The following is a 12,620-nucleotide window of genomic DNA, read 5'->3' as shown; positions in this document are numbered from 1 at the left end:
GCCAATGTAGATTTTACCCCCTTTATTATTATTGTTATTACATTTATTATTTTACCCCCTTTGTTATATTGTTATTACATTTATTATTTTACACAATTGTTATTGTTATTAATACATTTCCATTATTTTACTCTATTATTTATTTATTATTATTATTATTACATTTATTATTTTACTCTATTATTATTGGAAGGATATGTAAACACATTTACATTGAAGAAGGTTAGAAAAATGGTTTGATCAGAGTTGGACAATCTGATCTTAAATAACAGTTTTACTTAAATATTCAAAAACATTTAACCTCATGATGCCTCAATGAATGTAATTTTACTTAAATATTCAAAAACATTTAACCTCATGATGCCTCAATGAATGTAATTTTATTGCCTTTCCCACCCTTGTCTTACACTCGAGTCAATACGTTTTCCCAGATTTTTGTGGTAAAATTAGGTGCCTCAGCTTATATTTTGGTCGGCTTATACTTGAGTATATACGGTAATTTCATAAGGCTGTCAAAGTGCCAATTACAGTTCTATTTACTAACACTTTTGGGGGGCGGGGTGGAAATGTAGTTAATGGACTGGAATGGGACAAGAAACATTTGTTTTGAATGGGGGGAGAGCGTATCTAATATTTGGTCGCACCAAATTTCAGTACCCTTGCATTCACAGCACTGCACTGTCATCCCATGCCTTGTTCCTTAGCTACAATTTGCACTGTCCCATTCCCTTGTCTAGTTTATAGTTTGGCCATGTCTTACGGTAGTTGTTACCATAGGTCATTGGGCATTGTTCTGAGCTTTAAATTGTTGTTTTTGTGGCATAATGTAAAATAAACCACGTGTAGCTCACGTTTGATCAGTCCACACACTGTCTTGCCAGAGAAAGAAAATATGCCGCACAGTATATCAATAAAGAACAAGTAGTATAATCTTTGTAATACAGAACAACATATATGCAATCATGTGATCAGTTGTATTGACTCACATAATGTCCCTTTAAAGAGATTTAAAATTTTCTTTCTTTGTCCATGTGGAGAAACTCTTTCCAGCAGCTCATGAAGCAAGAGCACACTCTAAGCTGTCTCCATCTGCTTCTCTGCAAGCATCTGCACAGCTCAAGTCTGAAAAATGTAACAGTAACCAAAACTCCCAGGCTCATCTAGCTCCCCGGGAGTAGCACAACCAATCAGCTTATTGCATCTTATTTTACATTTGACACACACACACATACTAACTGATTTCTTCCATGCCCTAACAGCTTTTATATGGTATAGTTTTTACTTTGTTGTAGTATACTGTGTGTTTATTTTATGCTTTGTCTCGGCACTTTGTGCCATATGTAAGCCGCCCCGAGTCCCTTTGGGGAGATTTTTTTTGTTGTGTCAGGAGCAACTTGAGAAACTGCAAGTCGCTTCTGGTGTGAGAGAATTGGCCGTCTGCAAGGGCGTTGCCCAGGGGACGCCCAGATGATTTGATGTTTTTATCATCCTTGTGGGAGGCTTCTCTCATGTCCCCGCATGAGAAGCTGGAGCTGATAGAGGGAGCTCATCCGCCTCTCTCCGAATTTGAACCTGCGACCTGTCGGTCTTCAGTCCTGCTGGCACAGGGGTTTAATCCATTGCGCCACCAGGGACTCCTACTGCGGCACCACTTTGGGGAGATAGAGGCAGGGTCCAAAAATAAAGTTGTTATTATTATTATTATTATTATTATTATTATTATTCCTTAGGGATACAGTTGACAAAGGGGTTTATTTGCCTCACTTCTACAACTAAAATGTATCCGCTTTCATTACTGTAATTCATTGCATTGAAGCAGAAATCACATGTTGTGTAAGGGAAACATGGAGAGATTTACACGCTGGTGTCAAAAATGAGTGTCAGGTTGCCTTCAGTGTCTTCACAGTAAGGCAGAGGGATATATATCCTCCTTTTCATTGCTAAATCAAATTGAGGAGAAAATCATTTTCCTTTGTTCTCAAAGCAGCAATAAAAGTGATTGTGTGTTCTTTAATTGCACACGTTTCTTATTTATTTTTAGCCTGGTAACATGTCACTCTGCATCAATTAACTTACGATACTCATCATTGTATGATGCCTTTAATATAGTTGGCGGTTAGGATTGCAGCAGCCACGTGAATATGGGCTTTGGGCATTGCTAGAAAGACCAGGATCCACTAATTGCAGTGATGCAAAAGTATCTAAACACATAGAACTTCATTCTATAAATGTAAGTAAAACATAGGGTTGTTACAGTCATGTTAAACAAAAATAATTTGTTCTTTTCTCAAAAGAAAAAAAATCTTCACATATGCAGGAACAGTTCTTGTGTCTTTACTACAGATGAGTAGACTTCAAATCCTTGTACAGTAAATGTCCTATTCTCTTTATTACACAAGAGTGGACTCCAACAATTTAGGTGGTTCGGTTCATCTTGGAGATCAACAATTGGGTCACACAGTTTACAGAAAATCCACACACAGATAGATATCTACATAAAAACTCCAAGTCAAAAAAGAAGCACCATTAAAGTCTTGGCAGACCATGCAAAAAGAATCTGCGAAGTCCACCTCCTCCAAGATGAACTGGACCACCTCAACTGGGCTCTCCAGGACAATGAAGACTCCACCTCAGACATCAGAAGAGCTGCAAGACAACCGAGAAGAAGCCACGAGAATAAAGACGAAGACCCACCCAGAGGAAAAGTGTTCTTGCCATACATCAAGGGAACCACTGACCGCATAGGGAAGCTGATGAGGAAACACAACATACAAACCACTTACAGACCCACCAAGAAAATCCAACAAATGCTATGTTCAGCAAAGAACATGAGGGATCCTCTCACTTCTGCAGGAGTCTACCGGATACCATGCAGCTGTGGACAAAAAGTCTACACAGGGACCCCCAAACGCAGCAGCATTGCCCAGACACGAATCAAGGAACATGAAAGGCACTGCAGACTTCTTCAACCAAAGAAGTCAGCCATAGCAGAGCACCTGATGAACCAACCTGGACACAGCATATTATTTGAGAACACAGAAATGCTGGACAACCACCATGTCAGACTACACAGAGAAGCCATTGAAATTCACAAGCATGTGGACAATTTCAACAGAAAGGGGGAAACCATGAAAATGAACAAAATCTGGCTACCAGTATTTAAAAAAACTCTAAAATTACAACAGTAAAACAACAGAGAGGAAATAAACAAGGACATCTAATCACCTCTCAACAAAATATTGCCCCAGGTACTGCCAGGCCATCAAATGCTAATCAAGGTGGTCAGTTGAAACATTCACACTTTGTTCCAACAGACAAGAGTCCTTTGTCCCACCCTGGTCATTCCACGGATATATAAACCCTTTTTCCTAGTTCCAACAGACCTCACTACCTCTGAGGATGCTTGCCATAGATGCAGGCGAAACGTCAGGAGAGAATGCCTCTAGAACATGGCCATATAGCCCGAAAAAACCCACAACAACCCAGTGATTCCGGCCATGAAAGCCTTCGACAATACAATATACACAGAACATAAGAAAGCAATAAACAAACAAACATAATGACAGTGAGCGAGCCACATCTATATATATAAAAATGTAATGTTCGTTTGTGGGATTAACATAACTCAAAAACCACTGGATGAATTGACACCAAATTTGGACACAATACACCTAACAGGCCAATGAGTGACTATCGCTCATAAAAACACTGGAAAACACAGTGGAAGAGACTTTAAAAGCCAAGAAACAAAAATTACATTACAACGCATGTGCTAAACCACACACACACACACATATATATATATGCAAATGCACATGTATACACATATACACAAATATATACACACACATATACACACAGAAAACACATATACACAGACTGGGCCACAGTAATGCGTGGCAGGGAATGGCTAGCTATTACTAAATATATAGATGATGATATTATTACTCATCATGTTCAAGGAGCTCCACTGGCTGCCATTCATTTTATGGACCCAATTCAAGGTGCAGGTTCTTACCTACAAAGCTCTGAATGGTTTTGGACCTGCCTACCTGCGTGACCGTATTTCTGTGTACGAACCCAGACGATCTCTTCGATCATCTGGAGAGGCCCTACTTGCAATCCCACCTACATCGCAAGTGCGATTGGTGGGGACGAGAGAGAGGGCCTTCTCGGTGGTGGCCCCTCGACTCACTTCCTAAGGACATCAGGCATGCCCCAACTCTGGAGGAGCTTGAAAACGTGGTTATTCCAGTGTGCCTTCCCAGAATAATGAACCCTTAGCATTATGTCCTCTAAAGCACTTTATACTGATTTAGGACTGCTTGTACGTTTCCACCAACGCCCCACCTCCTCTATCTTGTTCATGCCCAGCAATTTTTTAAAATTTTAATTACATTTGGCCCAGCCATAGATTTTAAATGTGTGTTGTGCTATTGTTCAATGTTTATGCTGTTTATGTATGAGATTTATTTTAATTGCTTTGTATTTGTATTTGTATTTTGCTTTGTATTGTGGTTGTATTGCTTGTATTGAGGTATTATGGGCTCGGCCTCATGTAAGCCGCACCGAGTCCCTTGGGGAGATGGTAGCGGGGTATAAATAAAGCATTATTATTATTACTATTATTATTATTATTATTATTATTATTATTATTATTATTATTTATCATATGGACTGCCAGCTCTCTTTCAGGCTTAGCATTTTGGTACAATATGTATTATCAACTGCACATTTTCTGCCATTGGATTCACTTGAACACGAAGGCATGCTTTCAGTTAAGGCAACGCGAGCGAGTATACTAGGAAGTACCGCGAAGCACAGTCCTATCAACACCATGCAAATGCGTTCGAACTCAAGAACAATAGGAGCCAAATTTCACCACCGCGGTTCATCCGGGTCAGCGCAACTCACTAATCCTTCCTAACAGGCAGTAAATTACGTCCCCTCCAAATTCGCCCCTATGCCTGCCTTTAGCATCAGCGAGCACCACCCAGGTTTCACCTTCAGGATTCAGATAATAAGCTCTCCTTCCTACCGGCTTTCCCTCAAGACCTGTATGGAAATAAGTATATGTGTCTGCCAGGGATCAAATGCTTTTGGTGACAAAAGTAGGTACTGGGAACATTACAGAATACTATCATCTCCCCACGATACTTTTACACAAAGCGCTCTGTTCCTCTTTTGGCCTGACATAGTTTCTGCCTGATAAAATCCCGCAGGCCTACTTGTTTTAAACAAGGACCACGTTCTCTCTTTCTCTTAGTTTCTTTTTCTTTCTCTCTCTCTCTCTTTTGTGTGGAGAAATGAAGTGTAAAATTAATGCTTATTATTCTGAACTTGGGAGACAGAGACCTGAAGAATCTGTGATTCGATGCCGTGTTTGTTCAGCGCTGAATCAATAGATCCACAAGCAGACTGAGAGCTTAAGGAGAATCATATTGAAAAGATGGCACAGCCAGTGGTACAAATCTACTTTTTTGTGTTCAAAATGAGAGGGGTTGCATATCATTCACCTATTAACTTGTTCTTAGGGATGCCTGTCATACTGCCTCTATCTTCCTTTCCTTCCAACATCCTTTCCTCCCAAATATGAAATGAGTGGAATGGAAATGCAGAACATGTTCATCCTCTCCATTGTCCACACCATTAAATGTTATTTCAACCCATCTATGTACCATCATGATCTTACACAATAAGGACTTTCTGCAATGATCTGCATACATCTACCTTTGGAATTTGTATTTATTTTATTATCACGTCCACGTTCTGATTACTTCCAAGAAGGATGTATAATTCCACTTTGCACAGATTCTATACTAACAATGCTGTGAGATAAAGAATATGATTAGAAATAAGTGACTTTGATTTGTGACTCCAGTAGCTATAGCGGGATTTGAACTTGGATCTATCCAGTTTTGTGTCTATGACAGTATTTCTCAACCTGGGGTCGAGACCCCGGGGGGGGGGGGGGGGTCACAAGTGGGAGTGTCCAAGTTTCCAAAGATCATCAGAAAACACAGTATTTTCTGTTGGTCATGGGGGTTCTGTGTGGGAAGTTTGGCACAATTCGATCATTGGTAGGGTTCAGAATTCTCTTTGATTGTAGGTCCACTATAAACCCCAGCAGCTACATCTCCCAAATGTCAAGTTCTCTTTTCTCCAAACTCCACCAGTGTTCACAGCTGGGCATATTGAGTAATTGTGTCATGTTCGGTCCAGATTCATCATTGTTTAGGTCCACAGTGCTCTGTGGATGTAGGCGAACTACAACTCCCAAACTCAAGATCAATGCCCACCAAAGCCTTCCAGTATTTTCTGTTGGCCATGTGAGTTCTGTGTGCCAAGCGTGGTTCAATTCCATCCACAGTGCTCTCTAGATGTAGATGAACTACAACTCCAAAAATCAAGGTCAATGTCCACCAAACCCTTCCAGTATTTTCCGTTGGTCATAGGTGTTCTGTGTGCCAAGTTTGGTTCAATTGCATCATTGGTGGAGTTCAGAATGCTATTTGATTGTAGGTGAACTATAAGTCCCAGCAACCACAACTCACAAATGACAAGGTCTATTTTCCCATAATGCCACCAGTTTTCACATTTGGGCATATTGAGTATTTGTGCCAAGTTTGGTCCCGATCCATCACCCTTTTTTGAAGTGGACTGTGGCATGACATTCTGCAATACTTGCTGAATTGAACACTATTTGTGTCTTAATATTTGCACTAAAATGTGTGATGCACGGCCAGAAAGCAGTGAGAGGCTTATTTTCTCCTATTTCCTTCAAACAACAGACCACCCTACGATATCCCATACATCAGTGTTTTTCAACTTGGCTTTGGGATCCCTGGGGTGGTTGCGAGGGGTTGTAAGAGGGGTTGCCAAAGACCATCAGAAAACACAGTATTTTCAGTTGGTCATGGGGGGTCTCTGTCGAAAGCCTAATTCTATCGTTGGTGGGATTCAGAATGCTCTTTGATTTTAAGTCAACTATCAATCTCAGCAACTACCACTCCCAAATGTCAAGGTCTATTTTCCCCAAACATCAACAGTTTTCACATTTGAACATATTGTTGTATTCATGCCAAATTTGGTCCAGATCCATCATTGTCTGAGTCCACAGTGCTCTCTAGATGTAGATGAACTACAACTCCAAAACTCAACATCAATGCCCACCAAACCCTTCCAGTACTTTCTGTTGGTCATGGGAGTTCTGTGTGCCAAGTTTGGTTCAATTCCATCATTGGTGGAGTTAAGAATCTCTTTGATTGTAGGCGAACTATAGATGCCAGCAACTACAACTCCAAAATGATGAAATCAATCCTCCCCAACCCCACCAGTATTCAAATTTGGGCGTATCATTTGTGCCAAATTTGTTCCACTGAATGAAAATGCATCCTGCATATCAGATATTTACATGATGATTCATAACAGTAGCAAAATTATAGTTATGAAGTAGCAATGAAAATATTTTTATGATTTGGGTTCACCACAACATGAGGAACTGTATTAAGGGGTCGCGGCATTAGGAAGGTTGAGAAACACTGGTCTACCTCCAGGTTGAGTTATGGTGAAGCCATGGATTTTTTAGGGTTTTCTTTGGCAAGTAATAATAAGGGGTTTGCCATTGCCTTCCTCTGAAATGTAGCCTATATTACCGTACCTGGAATGCATTGACGGTCTCCCATGTAAATAATAACCAGGACTGATCTTGTTTACCTTCCAAAATCAGATGAGCAATGCACTGATATTTTAAGAAAATGTTTTATGTGATATTAGCTACTATCTTGAGGCTATAGCACATCACTGGTATGATACCAGCAATTTCCATCTGTATTTGGGATTCTTTTGGATGTATTCAGAAGTCAAATATTTCTCAGATTGAACTACAGTGCTCCTTCCACTTTCTCTTTCCAATTCTTTCTGGATGGTTTCATTGACATAGAAAATGTATAATGGACTCCTGTGGGAATGCAAGGGGGAAAAATCTCACCAGTAAGAAGGCCTTGTAATTCAGAAGTGGATTTGCAAATCAAAAGGTCTTGCCTCCAGTGGGATGAATTTCCACATCTGTGGGAACCTATTATATTTCTATTACCGTATATACTTGAGTATAAGCCGACCCGAATATAAACAGAGGCACTTAATTTTGCCACAAAAAACTGGGAAAACTAGACTGTTTTATTGTTTTAATGCTTGTTGATGTATTGTTTTAATTATGATTTATGTTTAATTGTGGTTTTACTATTGTAATTGTTTGTATTGGCATCATATCAGTGCCCAATGTAAGGCATTGCATTTTGCCATTATTTATGTGTAAACTGTTTTGAGTCCCCCCCAGGGGTGAGAAAGGCGGTATATAAATACTGTAAATAATAATAATAATAATAATAATAATAATAATAATAATAATATTGACTCAAGTATAAGCCAAGGGTGGGAAATGCAGCTGCTCCTGGTTAATTTCAAAATAAAATTAGATACCAATAAAATTACATTAATTAAGGCATCCATAGGTTAAATGTTTTGAACATTTACATAAAACTGTAATTTAAGATAAGACTGTCCAACTCTGATTAAACCATTATTTTAACCCTCTTCAATGCAAATGTGCGTATGTATCCTTCCAATAATCACCATCGTTTATTTTAACTATACATTTTGTGTACAATAATAAAGAAAAGTGGAAAAACTGTGTGGGAAGAGTGTGGGAAAGAAAGACTGGAAACATGAAAAGGTTGGAATGGGAAGGGGTGGTTGAAAAAGTGGGGAAAATGAGATGGAAAGGGGTAGCTGGAAAAGTAGGGCAGGTTGGGGTGTGAAGGGGGCAACTGGGGAAGGGGGAACGAGTGAGATGTGAAAGGGGAAAGACCCCAGTCTAAAGTGTGAAGGGGGAATTGGGAAAAGCTGGGGAAATTGGCATGGGAAAGAGAGGAATAGATTGGGATGGGGAAAGGAAGATTGCAAAATGAGCAAGACCGAGGTGCAAAAGGGTGAGCTGGAAAGGAGGAAAGATTGTAGTGGGAAGAGGGCAAGTGGAGAAGTGGGAAAGACTGAGGTGGAAAAGAGGGGCTGGGAAAATGGGAAACTGTTGTGCTAAGTATGTTTCAGTCAAGTCCAATGCAGAAGACACAATAACATTGCACCCAGGCAAGAGGAAAAAGAACAGAAAAACTACTCTTATCAGCAGAGTTAAAACATAAACTTGCAATGTTACAAACAGTGCAACAAACTTACAGTCTTTGTAAGCAATACAGAATAAGGCTTCTTCATCTTCATCCAAATGGGAGAGCAGTAGAAATGGTTGAGCAAAATGCCCGAGCAAAGGCTCCTCAGAGCAAAAGCTGAACTGTATTCTAAAAACCATACAGTTATAGCCAAACTTACTAGTTGACCTACATTAGCAGCTGCATATAATAATAAACAGCATAAGGTTTTCTTTAGCACACACACACATACTTGATTCTGTTATGACTTACTGCGGAGGGAAAGGGGACAAGGCTGAAATGGGAGAGAGAGGCTGGAACCTAGGAAAGGCTGGGATGCAAAGGGAACTGGAAAAATGGGAGAGAGGAGCTGGGAATAGTAAAGACTGGGGAAGGAAGGGGGAAACTAGAAAAGAAAGACTGGGATGGGAAAGGGGTGCTGGGAAAGGGGAAAAACTGAAGTGGGAAGGTAGGAAGTGGGAAGGACCGAGGAGAGGAAGGCACACAGCCTCCCCTCCCCTCTTGGCACAACAACCCACGCCTTCCGGTCAGGACCCTCACTCGGGTATAAGCCAAGGGGGGCTTTTTCATCCTTAAGGCTGCAAAACTAGGCTTGTACTTGAGTTTATAGGGTACAGTGGAGTCTCACTTATCCAACACAAATGAGCCAGCAAAACGCTGGATAAGTGAAAGTGTTGGATAATAAGGATAATAAGGAATGTCAAAACAATTATGATGTTACAAATTATTTATTTATTATTTATTTATTTTATTTACTTTATTTGTATACCACCTTTCTCAGCCCTCAGGCGACTCAGGGCAGTTTACAGAGGCAGCGATTCGATGCCCAAGAACATCATAAAACATTTAGAACATTAATACACAGTATAAAAGGAAACAAAAGTAATAAAACATAAGTCATTTCCATCTCCTAATTAAAAACATTATCCATCTCGTTGTCCAGTCATTCCAAGTTACTATGTCTTTTACATTGCGTTTTCAAATGCTTGCTTGAACAGCCAGGTCTTGACCCTTTTCCGGAATGTTAAGGGGGAGGGGCGATCTAATGTCCCTAGGAAGGGTGTTCCCAGGCCCGTAGCCAGGATTTCATTTGGGGGGGGGCTTAAAAAATTTCAGGGGGGGTTTCGGGGGGGGGGGGGCTGAGTTTCGGGGGGGGGGCTGAGTCTGAGTGAAAGAGGGTCTAGCCTAGCAAACCTTTTGTATCATTACCCCAATACCCCCATACATATGGGATATCTTGAGAATGGTGATCAAATCATGATATTAATAAACATAACAGTTTAAATAATGCACCAGTAAGGCCTTTTCGCGAACCACCATGAAGCCCCCCGAGCCCCCCCCCCCTGGCTACATGCCTGGGTGTTCCATAGCCGAGGGGGCACCATTGAGAAGGCCCTGTCTCTCGTCCTCACCAAACGTACTATCGTCCCCGCCAAACAAATCGACAGAAGAAGCAGTCCAATACATGGTAACGTTATGTAGTAATTATTGTATTTACAAATTTAGCACCAAAACAGACAGAGGTTCTTTCTTTCTCGCACCCTGGACATTATTCCAGGTGGCAGGCAGACTGCGTTGGATAATACAGAACGTTGGATGAGCGAAGGTTGGATAAGCAAGACTCTATTGTACTTTTTGTTTTGTTTGCTGTGGCTTGAACCGTTTGGATGACTTCCAGACTCAGCCCCAAATGGTTTACAACTATCATTAACCAAATATGTAGAAATGGGGAATATAATTGCCGAACACGTATTTGGGTTTTGGCTTAGGGTAAGAGCTGGCTCACCTAAGAACTGTATTTCTGGGATCCATTCTCATTTTTTTGCTTTTGCTGCAATGCATATGGAGTAGAAGGTGTCAGTTGTTTCGCCTCTTTGGCATCCTTCTCTGAACTCTTGTGCTTTTACCTTTTGCTGTTCAAATGCGGTTTGAGTATTCTTAATAATATATATTTATGTATTATATGCCCAGAGCAGTGATGTTCGGTGTGTTTTCGGTGTGCGCGCACAAAGGATACAGTGTCACAGGCCTGAGGAAACAGGAGTGTCTATTGCCGGCGGTTTGATCGCAATGTCACTTCCATCACATCTGAAAATAGAAATGCCCCTCAAAATTTGACTTGCGGCTGCACACCTGAATGCACCGAACATGCAATGCTACGGCGCGCTTTTGTCAGGGTGGGCCCTGCAGAAACGGCGTCGTTGCCGGGTCCCGGACGCCGCGCTGCCCGGCCCCTCTCGATTCCTCGCCGACGACAACTGCATTTCAGACGCTAATCTGCTGTGTCACTAACAAGTTGTATCATTTGAACCTTGCAGAGGAAGGCATCAATCATGAGTGCAAGCTGTGTAACCAGATGTTTGACTCTCCGGCAAAGCTCCTGTGTCACCTGATTGAGCACAGCTTCGAGGGGATGGGAGGCACATTCAAATGCCCTGTTTGTTTTACAGGTAAGGCAGTCAGACCCAGACAAGCCTCAGTGTGCATGGCTTGATCCAGAAATGGCACACAGGGGAGTTTTAAAATACAGTATTCCGTTCCTTGGAAGGAAAAGGGAGGGCGGCGGGGAAACCTTCTGCGAGGGAAGCTTTAGAATATCATCTTTCAAGCTGGAGCGACTTAGAAGGAGGGCTTTCTCCTCCCTCCTTCATTTCGCACACCACGCAGCATTTTCCACAGGCAATTAAACCTCCTTTTATGAACATTTATTGGATTACTTTTATATGATAATTTACAGCATGGCCGAGTCTTGGATCTGGGGATGGGAGGTGGGTTCGGATCAGCCTTGGCCTTCCTGGCTCTTTGGGCAAATGGTTTACGCCCAGTGTTATTTCTCTCCCTTGGCAGTAGACATGTCCCCTCAATAGGAGTGTAGCCAATAGTGAAAGGACCAAGGCAGTGACATCTCCAGCTCATCCCCTGTTTGGGTATCAGCCAGCATGTCAATGATTTAAATCAAGAAATAGTTTCCTAAGATTCCTAAGTTGACTGGCACAACCTGGGGATCACAACCAGATACAGTGAAGACATCTGCCCTTGCACTATGCTACTCTGCTGCTGAGTATGCATGCCCAGTGTGGAACACATCTCACCACGCTAAAACAGTGGATGTGGCTCTTAATGAGACATGCCGCATTATCACAGGGTGTCTGCGCCCTACACCACTGGAGAAATTACACTGTTTAGCTGGCATTGCACCACCTGACATCCGCTGGGAAGTAGCAGCCAATAGTGAAAGGACCAAGGTAGAGACATCTCCAGCGCATCCCTTGTTTGGGTATCAGCCAGCATGTCAACGACTTAAATCAAGAAATAGTTTTCTAAGATCTACAGAGACATTTGCTGGAACACCTCAGCAAGCGAGAGTCCAAAAGTGGCAGGCTCAAACCCAGAACC

At 41.5% G+C, this 12,620-nt stretch overlaps 1 protein-coding gene across 3 annotated transcripts in view; it reads left to right on the top strand.

Moving 5' to 3' along the window:
- Positions 1-12,620, top strand: part of ZNF423 (zinc finger protein 423) — a 484,624-nt gene that overhangs the window by 405,689 nt on the left and 66,315 nt on the right. For all 3 annotated transcript variants that reach the window (XM_060787886.2, XM_060787887.2, XM_060787888.2), the window contains one exon: positions 11,543-11,674. In XM_060787886.2, the coding sequence (XP_060643869.2) occupies positions 11,543-11,674 (132 nt within the window). The remainder of the gene's footprint in view (positions 1-11,542; positions 11,675-12,620) is intronic.

The sequence above is a fragment of the Anolis sagrei genome, chromosome 8 (assembly GCF_037176765.1).
Source record: "Anolis sagrei isolate rAnoSag1 chromosome 8, rAnoSag1.mat, whole genome shotgun sequence".
Lineage (NCBI taxonomy): Eukaryota > Metazoa > Chordata > Lepidosauria > Squamata > Dactyloidae > Anolis > Anolis sagrei.
The sequence above is the reverse complement of the archived record's forward strand: the minus strand, read 5'-3'. Positions and strand labels throughout refer to the sequence as shown.